Source organism: Arachis ipaensis, chromosome B9 (assembly GCF_059453495.1).
Source record: "Arachis ipaensis isolate K30076 ecotype BB chromosome B9, ASM5945349v1, whole genome shotgun sequence".
Classification (NCBI taxonomy): domain Eukaryota; kingdom Viridiplantae; phylum Streptophyta; class Magnoliopsida; order Fabales; family Fabaceae; genus Arachis; species Arachis ipaensis.
The window spans coordinates 77,441,318-77,466,518 of NC_142444.1; the positions used below are offsets into that span (position 1 = coordinate 77,441,318).

Below are 25,201 nucleotides of genomic sequence, written 5' to 3' on the forward strand. Positions count from 1 at the left end.
GATTTTATTCCTTTAGGCTCTCCTATCCACTGATGCTCAAAGCCTTGGGATCCTTTTTATTTACCCTTGCCTTTTGGTTTTAAGGGTTATCGGCTTTTTGCTGTTGCTTTTTAGTTTTAAGAGCTTTTGGCTTTTTCTGCTTGCTTTTCTTTTTCTTTCTATTTTTTTCGCTATTTTTTTCTCTTTTTTTTTCTCCAAGCTTTGTTCTTTGCTTCTTTTTCTTGCTTCAAGAATCATTTTTATGATTTTTCAGATTATCAAATAACATGTCTCCTTGTCATCATTCTTTCAAGAGCCAACATATTTAACATTCATAAACAACAACATCAAAATACATATGCACTGTTCAAGCATTCATTCAGAAAACAAGAAGCATTGTCACCACATCAATATAATTAAACTATGTTCAAGGATAAATTCGAAACTCATGTACTTCTTGTTCTTTTGAATTAAAACAGTTTTCATTTAAGAGAGGTGATGGATTCATAGGACATTCATAACTTTAAGACAAAGTTACTAAATACTAATGATCATGTAATGAAGACACAAACTTAGATAAGCACTTAACATAGAAACGAAAAATAGAGAATGTAAGAACAAGGAATGAGTCCACCTTAGTGATGGTGGCGTTTCCTTCTTGAGGAACCAATGATGTCCTTGAGCTCTTCTATGTCTCTTCCTTGTCTTTGTTGCTCCTCCCTCATTGCTTTTTGATCTTCTCTAATTTCATGAAGGATGATGGAGTGCTCTTGATGTTCCACCCTTAGTTGTCCCATGTTGGAACTTAATTCTCCTAGGGAGGTGTTGATTTGCTCCCAATAGTTTTGTGGAGGGAAATGCATTTGAGGCATCTCCGGGATCCCATGGTGATGAGCTTCATGCGCCTCTTGAGCTCCATGAATGGGCTCTCTTGCTTGCTCCATCATTTTCTTAGTGATGGGCTTCTCTTCCTCAATGGGAATGTCTCCTTCTATGAAAGCTCTAGCTGAGTAACATAGATGGCAAATAAGATGAGGAAAAGCTAGCCTTGCCATGGGGGAGGACTTTTCGGCTATTTTGTAGAGTTCAAGGGAGGTGACTTCATGAACTTCTACTTTCTCTCCAATCATGATGCTATGAATCATGATGGCCCGATCCACAGTAACTTCGGATCGGTTGCTAGTGGGGATGATGGAGCGTTGTATGAACTCTAACCATCCTCTAGCTACAGGCTTGAGGTCCAGTCTTCTTAGTTGAACCGGCTTGCCTTTGGAGTCAATCTTCCATTGAGCTCCTTCCACACATATGTCCATGAGGACTTGGTCCAATCTTTGATTAAAGTTGACCCTTCTAGTGTAGGGGCGTGCATCTCCTTGCATCATAGGCAAGTTAAACGCCAACCTCACATTTTCCAGACTAAAATCTAAGTATTTCCCCCGAACCATGGTGAGATAATTCTTTGGGTCCGGGTTCTTACTTTGATCATGGTTCCTAGTGATCCATGCATTGGCATAGAACTCTTGAACCATTAGGATGCCGACTTGTTGGATGGGTTTTGTTAGAACTTCCCAACCCCTTCTTTGGATTTCATGTCAAATCTCCGGATACTCATTCTTCTTGAGCTTGAAAGGGACCTCAGGGATCACCTTCTTCTTGGCCACAACATCATAGAAGTGGTCTTGATGAGCTTTGGAGATGAATCTTTCCATTTCCCATGACTCAGAGGTGGAAGCTTTTGTCTTCCCTTTCCCTTTTCTAGAGGATTCTCCGGTCTTAGGTGCCATCAATGGTAATAGAAAAACAAAAAGCTTATGCTTTTACCACACCAAACTTAGAATTTTTGCTCGCCCTCGAGCAAGAGAATAAAGAATAGATGAAGAAGAAGAAGAAATGGAGGAGAGGGAGAGGGAGATGTGTTTCTGTCAAGAAGGGGAAGAGAGGGTTGTGTTGTGTGAATTTGAAGAAGAATGGAGGGATATATATAGGGAAGGGAGGGGGGGTAAGGTTTCGGCCATATAGGGTGGGTTTGGGTGGGAAATTGCTTTTGAATTTTGAGGGTAGATGGTGTTTATGAGGTAGGTTTATGGGGAAGAGTGGATGGATGTGAGTGGTGAAGTGGTGATAGGGAAGAGGGATTGAGGTGATTGGTGAAGAGTTTTGGGGAAGAGTGTTTATGGGATTGTGTGAAAGAGGGGTGAGGAGAAGTGAGTGGAGGTAGGTGGGGATCCTGTGAGGTCCACAGATCCTGAGGTGATCCTGTGGGGTCCACAGATCCTGAGGTGTTCAAGGATTTACAACCTTGCACCAAATTAGGCATGCAAGATGCCCTTGCACACAACTCTGGGCGTTCAGCACCTGATTGGTGCTTGTTCTGGGCGTTGAACGCCCATTTGTTGCCCATTTCTGGCGTTGAACGCCAGAACCATACTTGTTCTGGGAGTTCAGCACCAGCTCTTCTCCAGGGTGCAATTTTGGCGTTCAAACGCCCAGATGCTGCCCATTTTAGGCGTTCAGCACGAAAACCATGCTCTGTTCTGGCGTTGAACGCCAGCCAGATGCTTCTTACTGGCGTTTAAACGCTAGTAAGGTCTTCCTCCAGGGTGTGATTTTTCTTCTGCTGTTTTTGATTCCGTTTTCAATTTTTATATTTATTTTGTGACTCCACATGATCATGAACCTAATAAAACATGAAAAATAATAAAAATAGAAATTAGATAAAAATTGGGTTGCCTCCCAACAAGCGCTTCTTTAATGTCAATAGTTTGACAGTGGGCTTTCATGGAGCCTCACAGATGTTCAGAGCATTGTTGAGACTCTCCAACACCAAACTTAGAGTTTGGATATGGGAGTTCAACACCAAACTTAGAGTTTGGTTGTGGCCTCCCAACACCAAACTTAGAGTTTGACTGTGGGGGCTCTGGTTGACTCTGCAATGAGAGAAGCTTACTGTGCTTCCTCTCCATGGGTACAAAGAGAGATCCTTGAGTTTTATACACAAGGTTGTCCTCATTTAATTGAAGGATCAATTCTCCTCTGTCCACATCAATCACAGCTCTTGCTGTGGCTAGGAAGGGTCTTCTAAGGATGATGAATTCATCCTCATCCTTCCCAGTATCTAGGACTATGAAATCAGCAGGGATGTAAAGGCCTTCAACCTTTACTAACACGTCCTCTACTTGTCCATAAGCCTGTTTTCTTGAATTGTCTGCCATCTCTAATGAGATTTTAGTGGCTTGCACCCCATAGATTCCCAGTTTCTCTATTACAGAGAGGGGCATGAGGTTTATCCCTGAACCAAGGTGACACAGAGCCTTCTCAAAGGTCATGGTGCCTATGGTACAAGGTATTAAGAACTTTCCAGGATCCTGTTTCTTCTGAGGCAATCTCAGTTGATCCAGATCACTTAGTTCATTGGTGAATAAGGGAGGTTCATCTTCCCAAGTCTGAATACCAAATAATTTGGCATTCAGCTTCATGATTGCACCAAGAAACTTGGCAGCTTGCTCTTCAGTAACATCCTCATTTTCTTCAGAAGAGGAATACTCATCAGAGCTCATGAATGGCATAAGGAGGTTTAATGGAATCTCTATGGTCTCTAGATGAGTCTCAGATTCCTTTGGTTCCTCAAATGGAAGCTCCTTATTGATCACTGGACGTCCCAGGAGGTCTTCCTCCTTGGGATTCACGTCCTCTCCTTCCTTCACAGGTTCGGCCATGGTGATTAATTCAATGGCCTTGCACTCTCCTTTTGGATTTTCTTCTGTATTGCTTGGGAGAGTACTAGGAGGGATTTCAGTGATCCTTTTACTCAGCTGGCCTACTTGTGCCTCTAAATTTCTAATGGATGACCTTGTTTCATTCATGAAACTCATAGTGGCCTTATATAGATCAGAGACTAGGTTTGCTAAATTAGAGGTACTTTGTCCAGAGTTCACTGTCTGTTGCTGAGTGGATGATGGAAAAGGTTTATTATTGTTAAACCTATTTCTTCCACCATTATTAAATCCTTGTTGAGGCTTTTGATCCTTCCATAAGAAATTTGGATGATTTCTCCATGATGGGTTATAGGTGTTTCCATAAGGTTCACCCATATAATTTACCTCTGCTATTGCAGGGTTTTCAGGATCATAAGCTTCTTCTTCAGAAGATGCCTCTTGAGTACTGTTGGATGCAGCTTGCATTCCATTCAGACTCTGAGAAATCATATTGACTTGCTGAGTCAATATTTTGTTATGAGCCAATATGGCATTTAGAGTATCAATTTCAAGAACTCCCTTCTTCATAGGCGTCCCATTACTCACAGGATTCCTCTCAGAAGTGTACATGAACTGGTTATTAGCAACCATGTCAATGAGTTCTTGAGCTTCTGCAGGCGTTTTCTTTAGGTGAATGGATCCACCTGCAGAAGTATCCAATGACATCTTAGCCAATTCAGATAGACCATCATAGAATATATCCAGGATGGTCCATTCTGAAAGCATGTCAGAAGGACACTTTTTGGTCAGTTGCTTGTATCTTTCCCAAGCTTCATAGAGGGATTCACCTTCTTTCTGTCTGAAAGTTTGAACATCCACTCTAAGCTTGCTCATCTTTTGAGGAGGAAAGAACTTGGCTAAGAAAATCGTGACCAGCTTGTCCCAAGAGTTCAGGCTATCTCTGGGTTAAGAGTCCAACCACACTCTAGCTCTGTCTCTTACAGCAAAAGGGAAAAGCATGAGCCTGTAGACTTCAGGATCTACTCCATTAGTCTTAACAGTATCACAGATCTGCAAGAATTCAATTAAGAACTGAAAAGGATCTTCAGATGGAAGTCCATGAAACTTGCAGTTCTGCTGCATCAGAGAAACTAATTGAGGTTTCAGCTCAAAGTTGTTTGCTCCTATGGCAGGAATGGAGATGCTTCTTCCATGTAAATTGGAATTAGGTGCAGTAAAGTCACCAAGCATTCTCCTTGCATTATTGTTGTTGGGTTCGGCTGCCATCTCCTTTACTTGTTTGAAATTTTCAATAAGGTTGTCTCTGGATTGTTATAATTTAGCTTCTCTTAGTTTCCTCTTCAGAGTCCTTTCAGGTTCTAGATCAGCTTCAACAAGAATGCCTTTTTCCTTGTTCCTGCTCATAAGAAAGAGAAGAGAACAAGAAAAGAAGAGGAATCCTCTATGTCACAGTAAAGAGGTTCCTTATTGTTAGTAGAAGAAGAAAAGGAATAGGGGTGAAGAAGAATGAAGAATCCAAACACAAGGGTAAGGATAGGAGCAGTGATGTGAGATGAAGAGAAGTGTTAGTAGATGAATAAATAATTAGAAGGAGATGAGGGAGAAGGATTTTTGAAAATTATTTTTGAAAAAGGGTTAGTGATTTTCGAAAATAGTTTTTGAAAAAAGGTTAGTAATTTTCGAAAATTAAAATCAAAAATGAAAATAATTAGTCAATAAAAAAAGAAATTTTGAAAAAGAGGGAAGATATTTTCGAAAATTAGAGAGAGAGAGTTAGTTAGGTGGTTTTGAAAAAGATAAGAAACAAACAAAAAGTTAGTTAGTTAGTTGAAACAAATTTGAAAATCAATTTTGAAAAGATAAGAAGATAGGAGGTTAGAAAAGATATTTTAAAATCAAATTTTTGAAAAAGATATGATTTTGAAAAAAAAAAGATAAGATCAAAAGATATTTTTGAAAAGATATGATTGAAATTAGTTTTGAAAATGATTTGATTTTTAAAATCACAATTAATGACTTGATTCACAAGAAATCACAAGATATGATTCTAGAGCTCAAAGTTTGAATCTTTCTTAACAAGCAAGTAACAGACTTGAAATTTTTTAATCAAAACATTAATTGATGATGTTATTTTCGAAAATTAGGAGATAAAGATAAGAAAAAGATTTTTGAAAAATATTTTTTAAATTTTCGAAAATAAATAAGAAAAATGAAAAAGATTTGATTTTTGAAAAAGATTTTGAAAAAGATAAGATTTTTAAATTGAAAATTTGATTTGACTCATAAAAACAACTAGATTTTAAAAAGTTTTAAAAAAGTCAACTCAAATTTTCGAAATTTATGAGTGAAAAAGGGAAAGATATTTTTTTTTATTTTTTAATTTTTAATGATGAGAGGGAAAAACATGAAAAATGATGCAATGCATGAAAGTTATGAATCAAAGTATGTGATAAATGCAAGAACATCATGAATGTCAAGATGAACACCAAGAACACTTTGAATGTCATGATGAACATCAAGACTTATTTTTGAAAAATTTTTAATGCAAAGAAAGCATGCAAGACACCAAACTTAAGAATTTTTCATGTATAGACACTATGAATGCAAGAATGCATATGAAAAATAAGAAAAGACACAAAACATGAAAACATCAATATCAAACAAGAAGACTTACCAAGAACAACTTGAAGATCATGAAGAACACTATGAATGCATGAATTTTTCGAAAAATGCAAGATGAGTATGCAATTGACACCAAACTTTCAACTTGACTCAAGACTCAAACAAGAAACATGAAATATTTTTTTGATTTTTATGATTTTATGATTTTTTTTTTGTATTTTCTTTTAATTTTTTTTTTCGAAAATCATTTTGAAAAAGAAAAATAAGGATTCCAAAATTTTTAATATGAATTCCAGGAATCTTATGCTCTTTAAACTAAAGCTCCAATCAAAGGGTCAGGCATGGCTTAATAGCCAGCCAAGCTTTAGTATGTAACTCAGACATGACACGCCTGACATTCCCTACCCAGAAGAATTAGACATGGCTTTACAGCAAGCCAGGCTTCAACATGCTTCATGAAACACTAGAATTCATTCTTAAAAATTCTGAAGAAAAATATATTTTTGAAAACATTTTTATTTTAAATTTTTTTTCGAAAACAAAGGAGAAATTTTTGAAAGATTTTTGAAAAATTTTTGAAAATAAAACAAAAAGAAAATTACCTAATCTGAGCAACAAGATGAACCGTCAGTTGTCCAAACTCGAACAATCCCCGGAAACAGCGCCAAAAACTTGGTGCACGAAATTGTGATCATCAATGGCGCCATCAACATGGTACGCTCAATTGTTGGTATGAAGCAAGCTATGGTCATCTTGTAAATCTCAGTCAGGCGGATATAGAATGGTCATGGAGTTTTCGAATATTAATAATAAAATAGGGATAGAAATACTTATGTAAATCCTTGATGAGAATTTCAGATAAATGCATGGAGATGCTTTCGTCCCTCTAAACCTCTGCTTTTCTGCTGTCTTCATCCAATCAGTCTTACTACTTTCTATGGCTGGATTTATGTAAGGACATCACCGCTGTCAATGGCTACTTTTGATCCTCTCTGGAAAATGGTCCGATGCGCTGTCACTGCATGGCTAATCGTCTGGAGGCGTCACCCTTGCCAATGGCCGTATCCTATCCTCTTGTGAAAATGGTCCAAATGCTCTGTCACAGCACGGCTAATCATCTGAGGTTCTCGATCATACTGGAATAGGATTCACCCTCCTTTTGCGTCTGTCACTACGCCCAGTACTCGCGAGTTTGAAGCTTGTCACAGTCATTCAATCCCTGAATCCTACTCGGAATACCACAGACAAGGTTTAGACTTTCCGAATTCTCATGAATGCCGCCATCAATCTAGCTTACACCACGAAGATTCTGATTAAGTGATCTAAGAGATACTCATTCAATCTAAGGTAGAACGGAAGTGGTTGTCAGGCACACGTTCATAAGGAATGATGATGCGTCTGTCACTACGCCCAATACTCGCGAGTTTGAAGCTTGTCACAGTCATTCAATCCCTGAATCCTACTCGGAATACCACAGACAAGGTTTAGACTTTCCGAATTCTCATGAATGCCGCCATCAATGTAGCTTACACCACGAAGATTCTGATTAAGTGATCTAAGAGATACTCATTCAATCTAAGGTAGAACGGAAGTGGTTGTCAGGCACACGTTCATAAGGAATGATGATGATTGTCACGTTCATCACATTCAGGTTGAAGTGCGAATGAATATCTTAGAAGCGGAATAAGTTGAATTGAATAGAAAAACAGTAGTACTTTGCATTAATCTTTGAGGAACAGCAGAGCTCCACAGCTTAATCTATGGAGTGTAGAAACTCTACCGTTGAAAATACATAAGTGAAAGGTCCAGACATGGCCGAATGGCCAGCCCCCATGATCTAAGAACTAGGCGTCCAAAGATGTCTAATACAATAGTAAACAGTCCTATTTATACTAAACTAGTTACTAGGGTTTACAGAAGTAAGTAATTGATGCATAAATCCATTTCCGGGGCCCACTTTGTGTGTGCTTGGGCTGAGCTTGAATGTTACACGTGCAGAGGCTCTTTCTGGAGTTAAACGCCAGGTTGTAACGTATTTCTGGCATTCAACTCTCGTTTATGACATGTTTCTGGCGTTTAACTCCAGACAGCAGCGTAGAACTGGCGTTCAACACCCTTTTTAAGTCGTCTAAACTCGGCCAAAGTATAGACTATTATACATTGCTGGAAAGCCCTAGATGTCTACTTTCCAACACAATTGGAAGCGTGCCATGTTTAGTTCTGTAGCTCCAGAAAATCCACTTTGAGTGTAGGGAGGTCAGAATCCAACAGCATCAGCAGTCCTTCTTCAACCTCTGAATCTGATTTTTGCTCAAGTCCCTCAATTTCAGCCAGAAAATACCTGAAATCACATAAAAATACACAAACTCATAGTAAAGTCCAGAAATGTGAATTTAACATAAAAACTAATGAAAATATCCCTAAAAGTAACTAGATTCTACTAAAAACATACTAAAACCAATGCCAAAAAGCGTATAAATTATCCGCTCATCAGCCACCAAGTTTGCCTTCCCACGTTAGTACTGGAGTTAGTGGCACTAACTTGGCCATTAACACCAATCCTTCCTTTGAGTGATTCCATCGCCGGTGTTAGTGAGTGGTTAACTTCACAACTAATGCCACTCTTCCTTGCTTCCCCTACGTTAATACTGGCGTTAATGGCGTTAACGTGGCCACTAACGCCACTCCTCCCTTAGAAGCGTGCGTTGATACTGGCGTTAGTGGTGTTAATGTGGCCACTAACGCCACTCCTCTCCTGCTTTCCTCTGCCTCTTTTTGCCTATCACCAATCAAATAATTGCATCAATGCTTTGCTATAATCACAAGATAATGCATCATTCACTAAATCAAGTAATTATTTGCATTAATCTCATGAAAATGTGTATAATTTACAATGTTGATTAAATCTAGACATGCATACATAACTCATCCAAATGCTTGGTTGTTGACTAAGAAAATCCATGAAACTAATCTAAAACATACTAAAAATGGCTTGTAAAGCTAGCCAAGATGCCCTGGCATCACAACACCAAACTTAAATCTTGCTTGTCCCCAAGAAAGTAATAAAACATAATAAAAATGAATGAGAATACAGAGAGATATGAGTCCTTATTGAGAGATTTCAAGCTCTGGTTCATGGAGTTTCATGCATGACAACTTAGGTTTATACTCTTATTGGTTTCTGGACTATAATATGCTCTTTAGGTACTAACTCTGTTACCTTCTATGAGACTCTTATTCTTTGGTCCTTAGCTTAACTTTTGCTTTCTTTTTCTTCTTTCTAGAGGCTTATTACTCTATTTAGCTAAGTGCTTTGTGTTAAGGCAGCTCTTTATGATAAGCTTTCAGCCAAAACTCCCGGACTAGTTGGTTCAAGGTGCTAGGTGTTGAAACACCCCTGAGGACTTACTTACTCAAGCCTCTCTTCAACACATACACACCACAGGCACTTGGTTTGTAATTTTATCCATAAGACTTTGGTACCCAGCACCTCTTTGGGTCACTAAGTGCTTTGTAACAAGATTGCTCTTGATAGTGGACTTTTGGTTGATAATCCCGGGTTAGTTAACCTAAGTTATCAAGTGATGAAGCACTCCTCAGAACCAAATCATCCAAGCATATCCATCTACAAAAGCACCACAGGCACATATCTTAGGATTCAAACTATTGGTGCCTTGCTTTATTGCTTGCTTTTTTCTTTCTTTTTTGAGGATCGTTTTATTCATTTGAGTTTCATAGAATGCATATTAAGCTCATACTTAAAGAGATATTCTAGCCTTTATGCTTATTAGTAAACCAACTTAGTTAGTAAATACCACCACATAACCGTAAGACCTTATTCATCTTCTACTAAATTGGACTTTTACTCTTCTGTTTCCCAACATTTTCTTTTATTGAAGCTTAGGAAACAAAGAATACAATTAAAACAAGGTGAAGTGATCTAGGCATTAGACTAGCAAGCCAAAATAAAAATGAACCTAATGCAATTTAATTATGACTAAAAGGACACTGATCAACAGGGGGTACAGTTGCACTTTCAATTAACACATTTAAGCTAGAGACAGTCAAGTAACAACACAACCTCTTGGTGTCCACTTGTTTCTTTCTTGTCATCACCATCTTTAGCTTTTATGTCCTTCTTTGTCTCTTTAGATGATAGTGGATATTTCCTCTAAGAGATCGAATGACTTCCTGCAAAGATATTGAAAGTTGTTTGTTCCCCAAGTACTTGAGAGATGGTTAGCATGCATGTATGCTTGTGATTTTCTAAACTTAAGTTGGTGTGTGAACACCAAACTTAGTTCCTTGCCTACTTCTATATGCAGTAAATTGAATACATGCAGGAAACATCATGTTCTTTTACTAAGAAAACAAACTATGAACTAGAAATTAAACAATTGTTAAGTAGTTTCCATGATTATTTGGAGTTAGTGACTAGTCATGCTATTTGGAGGGTTTCAATGTGTTTTAATGAAATCTGTGGTGGAACACCAAATTTAGCATCACACATTTACCCTTGAATTGTTCACTTTTGACATCACTTTGGTGTGCAACACCAAACTTAGCTCCTTGCAATACAGATAAATCTACTTAACTCTTTTATTGAAACAACTAGGAAAAGAAAGTTACCTCTGGTTGGGTTGTCTCCCAACAAGCACTTCTTTAACGTCATTAGCTTGACATTTGTCCTTATTAGGGAGGCTGATGATCATAGTGCCTGATGCCTAGGCATCTTAAGCTAGTTTCACAAGCCTATTTCATTAGTTTTCATTTGGTTTCATGCACTTTCTTGGGCAATAAGTAAGAATTTGGATGAGAATTGCATTCATGTCTTGACTCAATCAAACATTGTTAATTATGTGCATTTTCATGAGATTTATGCAAGAATTACCTAATGTAATGAATGATGCATTATCTTGTGATTATGGCAACACTTTGATGCATTTTGTTTGGTTGATGATGATAGGTAACGAGAAGCAAGGAAGAAGTAGAGGAAGCATCGTTGGTGGCCAAAGTTGGCTCACCAACGTTGCCACAAACGTTGGCTCAAGGAAAGGAAGCAACATTGGTGGCCAAAGTTGGCTCACCAATGTTGCTACAAACGTTGACTGAGAAGGGAAAACAACATTCCAAGGGAGAGAGTGAGCAACGTTTGTGGCCAAACTTGGCTCACCAACGTTGCCCACCAATGTGCCAAGCATGAGAAGCTACGTTGGTGGCCAAAGTTGGCTCACCAACGTTCCAAGCTTGACATACAACGTTGGTGGCCAAAGTTTGTTCACCAACGTTGCTGGCAATGTTTATAGCAAAAGAGCTGCCAACGTTGGTGTGCCAACGTTACCTAACGTTGGTACACCAACGTCTTTGATAAATCTTCACGTTGGAGCTAGAAAAAGTGTTAGTGTGCGTACGCATGAGTTATTGTCCGCATGTAGAAGGCATGATGCATACGCTCAAGGAGGAACGTTGGTGCACCAACGTTGGTGAACAAACGCCAGTGGCAACGTTCCTAAAGGATTTTAATGGGAACGTTAGCCACCGTTTGTGCACAAACATTCATCACCAACGCCAGCACCAACTTTCATTCCAAATGGCACCCATGCAAGCTTTTGAACGTTAGTGAACTAACGTCCTTGTTAACGTCTCAAAGACTTAATCCTAACTTTCTTCAACTAAGGCCAATGCTCACATCCAAAGACTTGAAGGTTTATTGGAAAAGTGTATAAATCGGATAGATTTTGAAGTTAGAAAAAAGGCTGGGAAGCAGGGACCCTAATGGGGAAACCCTGAAATCATTTTCTTTGTACCTTTCTTTTACTTTCATGTACTTTTCTTTTCCTTTTTGTTTAGCTGAGCAATGATGAACTGAACCCCCACTTCATTAGGGGGAGGAGCTCTATTGTAATTCACATGATTGAATGAAATTATTCTTCTTCTCAATCCGCTTGTTGTAGCTAAAGGATATCTTCTATGTTGATTGTGATTCACTCACTTCGGAAGGGGGTTTGAATCTATTGAATGCCTATGTGAGCCTTGGAAGGGGAATCATAGGCATTAGAATTAAAACTCTATCCTTCATAATTCTCTTGACCAATACCATTCGGGGGGAATTGAGGTCTTGATGATTTGTGTGGCATATGGATATGAAATAAGTACTTAACCTCTTTTCATGACAATTAGATCAAGGAATTGGCAAGATTGATTGTGTTTAGAGAGATTGGGTTGCCAATAAATTGGAACTCAATCAATTACAATCCGCCATAGATCTACTTCATATGATTGAGAAGGAAGTTGAGACCCATTTGATTCATGGTGGATTATGATATCTCTAACCCCTAATGAATCTTTCTCTTTGATATTCTTCATTTTGGTTACCTGAATTCACTTTAATTGCCTTTATTTACTGCTTTCTTGATTCCCAGCACCTAAGACCCTTTTACTTTTCATGCAATTTACTTTCTAGCGCTATTTACATTTGTGTCTTTACTTTCTTGCAATTTAAGATTCAGCCCATTTACATTCCTTGTCATTTAAGTTTCTGTCATTTACTTTTCAACATTTAATTCTCCAGTATTTTACTTTCTAGCATTTAAATTTCAAGTACTTTATATTTTGTTGTCTTACTTTCTTGCAATTTATATTCCATCCATTAAATATCACCAAACACCTTTCAATATTCGCTTGACTAGACAAATCACCCAACTAAAGATGCTTAATCCATCAATCCCTGTGGGATCAACCTCACTCTTGTGAGTTTTTACTACTTGATGCAACCCGGTATACTTGCTGGTAGTTAAAGCGGATGCGTTTTCCGTCCCATCAGTGCCTCAATTTGTCTCCTCTCACTGTGACCTTCCTTTCGGTATCCTGTTTGATGATTTCTATGTGTTCAAGTGAAAGGATCTTGCTCACAGTATAGTATCCAGAAAAGTGTGGAGATATCTCTTGAGAATTCAATTGAGATATCCAAAAAAGTAATTGATCTTGAGAATTTAATATCTCTTGATCCCAATGTTCTTTTTATCTTTAGTTCTTGCTATTTACTTTATGGTTATTTACATTTCCTACACTTTACATTTCCAACACTTTACTTTTTTGTACTTTATATTATGCCATTTACTTTCTTGCACTTTATTGCTTTCCTTTACTTTTATGTCATTTACATTTTCTTGTTGATTATCTCTCCTTAATGTTTTTTTTCTTTTTTGAAAACTAAGCCTTTAGAAGGTGAAGGTGCTAAGCAAAGCAGGAAAGTTGGTGCTCATCAAATCATTCTTGAATAGCTTACCAGTGTATTATTTGAGCCTCTATAAGATGCCGAAGGCAGTTGCTGAGAAGTTGATTCCCTTGCAGCGAAGATTTCTATGGAGTAAGAAGGATGGGAGGAATGGCATAGTGTTGGTGAGATGGGAGTTAGTGCAGGCCCCTGAAAAGCTAGGCAGATTGGGAGTTGGAGATGCTATGATTCGTAATACTGCCTTGTTGTTTAAGTGGTGGTGGCGCTTTGCTAAGGAGGAGTGCCCGCTTTGGAAGAAGATGGTCTTTTCCTGTAATAATCTGAGGCCAAATGAGTTACTGTCCACACAAGTGCTGCCAACTAGAGGAGGCCATGGAAGGATATTTGCCATATGCAAATTAAGGAGCAACATTAAATGATCATAGGCCTGGCTATGAAAATTGGTGATGGACGACGGACTCAATTTTGGGAGGATGTTTGGTTACAGTATGGATCCTTGAAAGAGCGGTTCCCCATGCTCTTCTCTGTTTCAAACCAATGTGGCTCGGTCATTAGGATTGCGGGTTTTGGGATGGGTTAGAGTGGGTTTGGAACTTCCAATGGAGGCGACAACTATTCTAGTGGGAGTTAGACCTTCTGAGTCAGCTACATGAGATATTGAGATCTGTCAGGCTAGTGAATAATAGAGAGGATAGGGTTGTGTGAAAATTTAATATACTTTGTATCCTTTTGACTAACTCATTTGTGCAAGTGCTACAAGAAGGAATGCTATCAGAGGATGTCACCAGTTACAGCTTCACAAAGACCATCTGGAAAGGTTTGGTTCCACTAAGAGTGGAGCTGTTTGCTTGGTTTGTCCTAGTAGGAAGGGTGAATACCAAGGAATGGCTGAGTCGGTTTGGGATTATTAGCCAGGATGATACGAGTTGTATTTTATGCACTAAGGATGTTGAGCAGGTGCATCACTTGTTTCTTGGTTGTGAATTTGCTTGGCAGGTGTGAAGTGCTTGGGTATCTGTCTTTGGCCAGCCCTGGTCTTTTCCGAGATTGTTGAAGGACCATTTTCTAAGTTGGATAGAGGAGCCGCATAGAAAAGAGGTTCGACAGCAGCGGCTAAGGTGCTTCTGTGCGATCGTTTGGCACATTTGGATGGAGAGGAATAGGAGGATATTTCAGAATCAAACCAAAGGCGTAGAAGATATTATCCACATGACCATGTTCAGCTACAACGAGTGGAGAGGTATCCGATCCTAGTGTTGTTGATGGCTATGCCGGAGATGACATGCGGATCTCCTTTCTTTTGGTTGTTGGTATTTTTTGGAGTTGCTTTTCTGTTTGTGTTGTTTGACTCTGAATGCTCCACCTAGTGTGTTGAGGTCTTTAGTTTTCAAAAACAAATCTTTTCTTAATGTTTGTCTAACTAAAATAATCAATTAACTATTGCTTGCTTAATTTGTTAGTCCTCGTCGAATCGTCCTCACTCTCATGAGTTTTATTATTTGATACGGCCCGGTATATTTGTCGGTAATTATTAACGAAGAAGTAAATTTTTTCGTCATCATAGACACTAGTAACCAATATTAAAAGAAAGAAATAAATAAATAATAAAAATAAAAAAGGAAGGAGTAAAATAATGTGAATAAAATAGACGCAAGTCATGTAACCGATACATGTATTTAATTAATTTCCTTACATGAAGGAAGTGGACATGGGAAAACATAGTGGGACACACATGTTTATTTGTTTCTAGTTTTCTATAACATGTATCCCAATCCAAGAGCCTGAATCACCACCCTTATCCTGCGTTGCCTCCTCTCATTTTTCTCATTTATTTTTAATCAAAAATAATTTCAATCATACCAGTAACAAATTCAGAAAATTTTGATAGTAAAAATAAAATACTTTAAAATAAAAATATTATTTTTATAAAAAATTAATTATTAAATTATCTCCTAAAAATTTATGTATAAATATATATATTATTTAATTTATTTTTAATGTGTATTTTGTATTTTAAAATTTGTATTTTAAAATTTATTTTGTATAAGTAATTATAAAATATGATTAAGTTTCAAAATAGCTAATTTTAAATCAAAATACTAAAATTATAATTTAAATAATAATATATAATTTAAAATTTAATTTTTTATATTTCATATTTTAAAACTTTGACAATATAATCAAAATGTCTTTTTTTTTGTATATATCATTAAACAATCATTTAAAATTCAACTTTCATATAATTAGCTCTTGATGATATTCATAGTTCAAAAAGTTTATTTAATTAGTGTAGATATTATGAAAAAAACTAAAGCTAATTTCAAAAGAAGAAATACAAATGGATAGATAATATTATTTCAAATCGATTTTTAAGAAAGAAGACAAATCCTAATTAATTTTAAAAATTGATCATTATAATGAACATCTAATATGAAGTTCTCAAATTGACTATTAAGTGTTAAAAATTAAATAAAAAATTATTGTAAGAATAAATTTAATAATTTAATAGAGATAAATAAATATTATTATTATATACTACTTAATAAAATTCCAAATTATAGTAAGACCTTGCCCCCACACTCATAAAAATAGATCCGTATTGATACTTACTTGCCTTTACAAAAACAAAACAAAATAAAGAAATTGTAAGTTGAATAATAATTATAGATTTTAATTAAATTGACGTCTAATTTTGGACTGTTGAAGGGGGATGCTGCGTGTGGTCTTTGTTAGATTATGTCTCGTGGTTGATCTGCACTGTTAACAAATTGTTGTCAACTGCGATTCCCTTGATAAATTAGACACCAAAATAACTTATTATGGAAAGAATTATTAAGAGTCACACAATAGTGGGAATTTTGAAATAATATAAAAAAAAACTTTTAAAAATCTAACTTTATTTTCAATGATTCAATTTTTTTTTTAAATTAGAAGCAAATTCGTAATAGAATTGACAATGGATAGAATAAGGTAAAATTTGGACTATACTCTAATCCTACTTATGAATTGAAAATCTCTCAATCCTAACTCTACCCTACTTGATCCTATTCGTAAAAAAAACAAAATTTTTCAAGAAAATATAAAGTTCAATATTCCATATTTCATACATACTAATAAAATAAAAATAAAAAAATAAAATTTAAATTAAAATTAAAAACAATAAAATCTTTAAAAAATCTAACATAAAAGATAAATAACATGGTCATCAAGTTATTAATAAAATTAATTAAAATAATATAAACAAAGATATTATCTTGTCATTCTTTTTCTAAATCTAAATTCTTATAATATTACTCTTTAAATAACAAACGTACTAAATTAGTAATTTAAATATTAGCTTAGAAGTTAATTTAAGTTTTTCAAAAGAAAGAGTTTGTGGATTCGATACGACAATATTCACTTTTTCATTACACATATAATTTGGGTAACGTAGGTATGGTATACTTTGAACCCGTACTATCCTACTCGGTCGGGTGGGGTTGGGTTGGATACCGGCGAATAGGGCATATATTGTCAGCCATAATTTTTAAATATATATAATATATTAGGGGTGCGGATAGGGTATGGTATACCCTGGACCCGCACCCAACCTTAACCGCAAGCAAATCTGCACCACACCCTACCCTACTTGCAGCGGGTCGGGTAGGCAACCCTATCCGATTAGGTATGGTCGGGTTGAATACCCGCGAGTAGGGTATATGTTGCCAGCCCTAAGTTCATCATATTCCTCGGCGAACCTCAACATTTTCACGAAGTTTGCCTAAATCCTCAGGGAACTTCATGCGATTCTCAACCTCGGCGAACCTTACTCCATCCCTGTCTATGGCACCGAAGCTGCTGATGCACCACTATTTGGTGATACATTTTGTGCGTGATTTGGAGGATTTTATCAATATTCTATCACACTTATCCATATAAAATGCATGGTTTTGCGTTTCCTTCCCAATTTCGCTTAATGGATGAAAACATTATTTTTAGGCCTTAATTATGCTATATTTTTATCTCTCTCTATTACCATTCGATGTCGTGATCTGTTTGTTGAGTGATTTTAGAGTTTATAGGGGCAGGAATGGTCTAGAAGAAAAGAAGAGAGCATGCATAAGTGGAAGGAGCATGGAAAATGGAGCTTCGGAGTATTGGCATCGACGCACACACGTAGCCGACGCGCACGCATGGAAGCTGAATTCTGGAATTGGCGCGCGAGTATCGACGCATACGCGTGGCTGGGCGGAAACTTCATCGACGCGTAGGCATGCCTGACGCGCACGCGTGGATTGCAAGACCCAGACGACACGTACGCATGATGCGTGCACCTGATTTTTTTAATGAAAACGTGCCTGGCAATTTCAGCAAAGCTCCTGGCCCAATTCTGAGTGGAATTCTGGCCGAAAAAGATTAAAAAAACCAAGGATCGAAGGAGGACAGATATTTTACACACTTTTCTAGTTAGTTACTTTTGGAAGTTACATTTTTAGAGAGAGAAACTCCAACTTCTCTTTAGGTTTTTGGCTTTCTCAATTCCAATTGTACTTGGATCATTTGGTGAGATCTGAATTTGATTTAATTTTACTTTGCTCTAAATTGTAGATCTTCTTCTTTTACTCTCAATTTGGTGTTCTTGTTACTCTAATATTGTAGATCTTGGATCTAGACCTTGATACTTTGATTTCTATGAATGCATTGAGGAATTTCATGTTCATTGTTATTAATTGTTTGGTTGTTGTCAATTGCTTGTATTAGATAGCTTGAATTCCAATTCTTTTCTCGATTTCATGATGTCATCCATTATTGCTCACCAATTGTTTGAGAAAATTTCATCTTTAGCTATGGAGTAGATTTTCACTCTTGGCTTAGGGGTTGGATAATTGGACGCACTTGAATTGTCAAGGCTTTTATGGATTGATAATTAGAAATTGCTAATTGATTTGAATGACACTAACTCTAGTCTTTCCTTAGGATTTGATTAGGACTTGTGGACTCGAATTGATTATTTTCACTTGACTTTTTTTCATAGTTAGAGGTTATCTAAGTGGAGCAATAACCAATTCTCGTCACAATTGTTAGAGACAATGAGAATAGGAATTCCAATTCCCAACCCTAGCCAAGGCTTTTACATTGATTGATTGTCATTCACTCTTGTTTATTTCAATTTCTTGTGTCCATTAGCTTATTCGTTAATTGTTCATTGCTTTTATGCAAGCTTGTTTACATTTCTCGCATTCAACCTCAAACACCAAAGAGAACTCCTAACCAATGATGTGCACCTTAGGGCAACTCCTAGGGAGAACGACTCGAGACTAATACTCTCGGTTATTGATTTTAAATTGTGGACACACATTTTCTATGTTTGATGCGTTATAGTTTGTTTGTTTAGACTATACTCACGACATAATTCTATTGGAAAAATCTATACCGACAAGATATCGCTAATCAAAATGGCGCCGTTTTCGGGGGGTTGCAAATGTGTGCCATGTTGTTGGTTAGAGTAAATATGTGGATATGTGAATACTTACATTTTCATTGACTATTTGATAGTTCAATTGTTAGTTAGGATTAATCTTTGTTTAGTGCATCTTATTGTCATGAGCTCTATGCCTCTTTCATTGAATGACGTGATTACTCCTGGATCCTAGCTTAGCCACTTTTAATCTGGAAATTGTGAGAACTATCTCACATCTTAGGCAGGCTAGGAGACGGTTAGCCTTTGGAGGTGGTGAAAGGGTTTTTACTAATTCACCAACCGTATCCGAGGGTGAATCAGACACGTCATTTGAGGAGGAAACCATCTATTATTTCATCGATACTACTAATACTTCTTCTATTGATCTATGTAGTGAAACCATGACCGCTCTAAGGAGAGTCACTCTTAAGGAAGCCGGTGCTCCGGACTTTGTTTTTCAACCACTTCAAGTGCGTTATCCGGAGTTAAACGCAAATTTTGAACTCACGATCGCTTTGATTCATCTTCTACCCAAGTTTCATGGACTCCCTGCCCAAGATCCTCTTAGACACCTGAGAGACTTTCAAAGTGTATGTTCAACAACAAGGCGGGAGGGCTCCGATGAGGTTGCTATTTGGTTGTTTGCCTTCTCATTCTCTCTGGAGGGAAGAGCCAAATAGTGGTTCTACACTTTGCCCGATGAGATTGTTGGTGATTGGAATTTGCTTAGAAGGGAGTTCTTAGATAAATTCTTTCCTTCGGAGGTGACGGATAAATTGAGGAAAGAAATTTCATGCATTGTCCAAGGTGAAATGGAAACTCTATACGAGTATTGGGAAAAGTTTTGGAGACTACTTCACTCATGCCCTTACCGTATGATTGACACTATAGTGTTGATAAGCTATTTTTGCCAAGGAATGAAACCACAAGACAAGATCCTCTTGGATACCTCAGGCAATGGTTCCTTGACAAAGTATAGAATGGCGGAGGAGGCATGGCAATTGATTACCGATTTGGCGGAGTCTACCCAACACGCTAGACAAAGAAACAACAATCCAAGAGTTATAAATGAAGTTTCTACTAGTGGTGAGACCGCCGCCCTTACCAAAACCTTGGGAGAAATAAAAAATATTCTAAAGCAACTCCAACTCGATCAACAACAACCTCTACCTCCTCAACAACAACAAAGTCAATAATTGGTCCTCCAAAGAGTGTTGGAAATTTTCTCTTGTTACACCCATTACACCGATGAATGCCCAAACCTCAAAGAAGATAACACCTTGGCGGCTACTAATGCCTATTACAATCGTCTAAACCAAGGTTATCACCAACAAGGAGGCAACTATAACCAAGGGGGTAATTTCAATCAAGGGTGGCAAGATAACTCCAACAAAGGATGGAGGGACAATTATAATCAAGGAGGAAAGGACAATTGTGGGAACCAAAGATGGAACAACAACAACAACCAACAAAACTGATACCAACAAAATCCTCCATACTAAAACCAAAATCAAGGAAGAGCCTACCAAACCTACCAAGCACCTCATCAAAGGCTAGCACCTCCACCCAACCAACCACAAGCCCCCCAAATCACCTATCCTTCTCCTTCTTCCAACCAATATGAGACACTCCGCTCCATCCTCCAAGGACAAAAGGAGCTTCAGACAACACTTGCCACAAGCCTTACCAGTCTCAATTCTACACTCCAAGCCCTTATTTCCCGAATGGAACCCCCCTCAAGCTCTACCTCCACCTCTACCACTCAACCCTCAAGTTTAAGTGCCTTACCCTCTCAACCTCTACCCAACCCAAGGGTGGCATCAATGCCATTACCTTGAGGTTCGGCATCAAATTGCAAGAGAAGAGTCATGAAGAGCCAAGTCCGATAGAGGTTACTCAAGATGAGGATGTGGTTGAGATAGAAGAAGTTGAAAAGGAGGATGAAGCCCAAGAGGTAGTCGAAGAAGTGATTGCTCAACCAAGCGGTGGAATACCTAAGGATTGGGATGTCTTGCAAGATGCTACTCCAATCCCATTTCCCACATTGGCAAGGAAGACCAAGAAGCACGTTGAGTTGGATCCCAAAATGATGGAAATGTTCAAGAAAGTCGAGGTAATCATTCCTCTCTTTGATGCTATCTGCCAAGTACCTAAATATGCCAAGTTTCTAAAGGACCTATGCATAAACAAGGAAAAGCTTAATGATTTAGAAACTATTCCATTGGGAAGCTTAATCTCCGCTTTAATGGATGCTGTGCCGGAGAAGTGTGGTGACCCTGGCCCTTGCCTAGTAACTTGCACCATAGATGTGGTCAAATTTGTTGATTGTATGTGCTATCTTGGTGCATGTGTGAGTATTAAGCCCTTGTCCGTCTATGAGGTCTAAAAGCTTCCACCGTTGAAACGGTGGGCCGCCCGGTTTGTTTTGGCAGACAAAAGCATAATTTCCGTAGTTGGTATCGCAGAGGATGTTCTAGTGAGTATAAAGGGGTTGGTCTTCCCGATTGATTTTTATATTCTCAAAATGCCCCCTGGTAATTCCGGGAGGACCTCATCTATCTTGCTTGGAAGGCCCTTCTTGAAAACCTCCCGGTTCAAACTAGATGCGTTTTCGGGTACCTACTCATTTGAGATCGATGGAAGAGAAGTAAGCTTTAATCTTGATGAAGCCATGAGACATCCACCGGAGGATCACTCTATATTCTGGTGTGATTTTATTGATAATGTTGTGGTCCAAGTTCAACAAGATGATTTTGATGGAAAGATTATGATTCAAGATCCAAGTGTGGGGAGTTCCCATGTATATGAAGAAGATGCCTTATCACCTCCAATGACCGAATGATAAAGTGCCGAGTCATGAACAAAAGATAGATTTGAAACCACTCCCGGCCCACCTAAAATATGCCTTCCTTGAAGATGACCAAAAGCTCCTGGTAATTGTTGCAAAGGAGTTCTCCTTCCACCAAGAAGAGAAGTTGCTTAATGTCTTGAGGAGGAACAAGAAGGCCATTGGGTGGAGCTTGGCGGACTTAATTGGCATTAGCCCCTAACTGTGTGAACACCGAATTTTCCTAAAAGAATGAGCCAAACCCGTTAGAAAACCTCAAAGGCATCTAAATCATACCATTCTAGAGGTTGTGAAGAAGGAGGTCTCCCGGTTATTAGAAGCGGACATTTTCTATCCGATTTCGGATAGTGAGTGGGTGAGCCTCGTCTAAGTGGTTCCAAAGAAATCCAGTGTTACTACAATCAAGAATGAACAAGGAAAGCATATAGCCACAAGAGTCCAAAACTCATGGAGGGTGTGTATTGACTATCGGCAATTGAATGTAGCCACTAGGAAGGATCACTTTCCGTTGCCCTTCATCGATCAAATGCTTGATCGCCTATGTGGTAAATCTCATTACTGTTTCTTAGATGGCTATTCCGGATATTTTCAAATCTACATTGCTCCACAAGACCAAGAAAAAACCACCTTCACATGCCCTTTTGGAATGTATGCATATAAGAGAATGCCATTTGACTTGCGCAACGCACCGATAACGTTCCAAAGGTGTATGATGAGTATATTTGTGGATCTTTTGGAGTATTGCATAGAGGTGTTCATGGACAATTTTTCTGTTTATGGGAACTCTTTTGACCTTTGCTTGGACAATCTAGCAAAAGTATTAGGGAGGTGTACTAAATCAAACCTTGTGTTAAATTTTGAGAAATGCCATTTTATGGTTAGACAAGGTATTGTTTTTGGGCACATTGTCTCTAATGATGGGATCTCTGTGGATCCGGCAAAGGTCAATGTTATTTCTAGTATGCCTTATCCCTCTTCTGTGAGGGAAGTCCATGTATTTCTTTGACATGCAGGTTTTTACCGGCGATTCATTAAGGACTTTAGTAAGGTGGCACTACCTCTATCTCGATTGTTGCAAAAGGATGTGGAATTTGATTTAAGTGAAGAGTGCATGGAGGCTTTTGACAAGCTCAAGGTAGCTTTGACCCAAGCTCCCATTTTCAGAGGGACAAATTGAACTAGGCCATTCGAGATAATGTGTGATACATCAAACTACGCGGTGGAAGCGGCGCTAGCTTAGCGCGAGGGTAAAATTTCTTATGTCATTGCCTATGCCTCAAAAACTTTAGATGGATCGAAATCCAATTATACTACCACCGAGAAAGAATTGTTAGCTATTGTCTTCACCTTGGATAAATTACGGGCTTATCTACTTGGCTCTAAGGTGGTAGTATACTCGGATCATGCAGTACTGAAATATTTGTTGGCCAAGAAGGAATCCAAACCTAGGTTGATCCGATGGGTGTTGCTATTGCAAAAATTTGACCTAGAAATCAAAGATAGGAGTGGTTCGCAAAACTTAGTGGAGACCACTTGAGTCACCTTGAGCACACAAAGGGCAACCCCACTCCTATTAATGATACATTCCCTCTTGACGGTTTGCTAGCAATATCCGAGGTGACCCCTTGGTATGCACCTATTACAAATTACTTGGTCGCTCGCTCCTTTTCTCCTAATTTTTATCAACATCAAAAGGATAAGCTCAAAAGCGAATCCAAATATTTTGTATGGGATGACCCATACTTATGGAGATGTCGTGCCGATCAAGTAATTCGAAGATGTATACCGTAATCCAAGCATCAAGCTATTTTGGAGGCTTGCCACTCTTCCGAGGGTGGTGGCCATTTTGGTCCTCAAAGGACGGCTCGAAATGTCTTGGATTACGGGTTTTGCCCCAACAAACAATGTTGTTTTGCGAAATTTTTTATGTTTGGGATATTGACATTATGGGGCCATTTCCAAATTCTAATGATTTCATGTACATGGGTGGAGGCGATTCCCACCCGAACCGATGATGCTAATGTGGTTCTTTCTTTTGTTCGAAATAACATTATTTGCCGCTTTGGATCAGCACGAACAATCGTGAGTGATCAAGGCTCATATTTTTGCAACAAAAGAATGATAAGGTTAATGAAGAAGTATGGCATCATCTATAAAGTGGCCACGGCATACCACCCACAAACGAATGGCCAAGCCGAGGTCTCCAATCGGGAAATAAAGTGCATATTGAAAAATGTTGTGAAGCCTCACAAGAAATATTGGATTTCTAAGCTCGTTGCTGCGCTTTGGGCCTACCAGACGGCCTATAAGATGCCAATTGGTATGAGGCCGTTTCGGTTGGTCTATTGGAAGGCTTGCCATCTACCGGCGAAGATAGAGCATAAAGTATATTGGGCCGTAAAAGAATGCAACACTGGATTTGGGGTTGGATTCGAAAGGAAGTTATAGTTGATGGAGCTTGAGAACCTTCGATTGGAAGCCTATGACAATTCAAGGATTTACAAGGAGAAGATGAAAGCGATGCATGATAGAAATATTAGAAGAAGACAGTTTAGAGCGGGAGATTTGGTTCTCCTCTATAACTCTAGGTTGAGATTGATGCCCGAAAAGTTGAGATCAAGGTGGGAAAGCTCGTATAGAGTGGAGAAAGCGGAGCCATATGGGGTCTACCACTTGCGCCATCCTTCAAGCCCTAATATCTTCAAGGTTAATGGTCATCGTCTAAAGCTATACCATAGAGAAAAGATGAAAAGCAACAAAGAGGTTGAGGTGTTCCTCCTTGAGGATGAACCCGAAGGAGAAGAGATTTGAGCTAATGACCATCCAACTTAAGGACGTTAAAGAAAAGTGCTAGGTGGGAGACAGCCCATCATGGTATGATCTACCTTTGCTTATAGTTTCTTGCACATAGCTTGTAGAATTTTTTTACCTTTGGTAATTGCTTGATTTGTGAGTTTGTTCATAGTAGGGTTGATTTTTGCTTGATTTTTGTGTTAAATTGCACATGAGGAGTTCATTGATAATGGTTTGATTGAATTAAGATGTTGAAGAAATTCTTAAGGTTGAGTGTTACATGAGGTTTTTGATGTTTTTGACCCCTTTAGCATGCATTACTACCAATTTGTGCTATAATTGGCCCTCTTCATGTGTATGAAAAAAAAAAAAGAAAGGGGCTGTCGACGTGGGTGACGCTTACGCGTCCATTGCCATTTCGATAACCCACGCGTACGCGTTGATTGCAAATTTTGGCCACTCTGGTACGAAAACAAGAGAGTTGTGCCTCTTTTATGCCTATTTGGTGCCAAGCGCCCCACGCGTAAGCGTGGCAGACGCGTACGCGTCGGTCGTCAATTTTCTAA

General features: G+C 38.3%; 1 protein-coding gene and 1 non-coding gene across 2 annotated transcripts; both read left to right on the forward strand.

Moving 5' to 3' along the window:
- The first annotated feature begins 4,454 nt into the window (after positions 1-4,454).
- Positions 4,455-4,562, forward strand: LOC148545093 (small nucleolar RNA R71). Its single transcript, XR_015900846.1, has one exon. It is a non-coding gene; the product is annotated as a small nucleolar RNA R71 (small nucleolar RNA).
- A 19,731-nt stretch (positions 4,563-24,293) lies between these two features.
- Positions 24,294-24,653, forward strand: LOC107615560 (uncharacterized). Its single transcript, XM_016317613.1, has one exon. It carries the CDS (start codon positions 24,294-24,296, stop codon positions 24,651-24,653), a length of 360 nt encoding a protein of 119 aa, XP_016173099.1.
- The last annotated feature ends 548 nt before the right edge of the window (positions 24,654-25,201 follow it).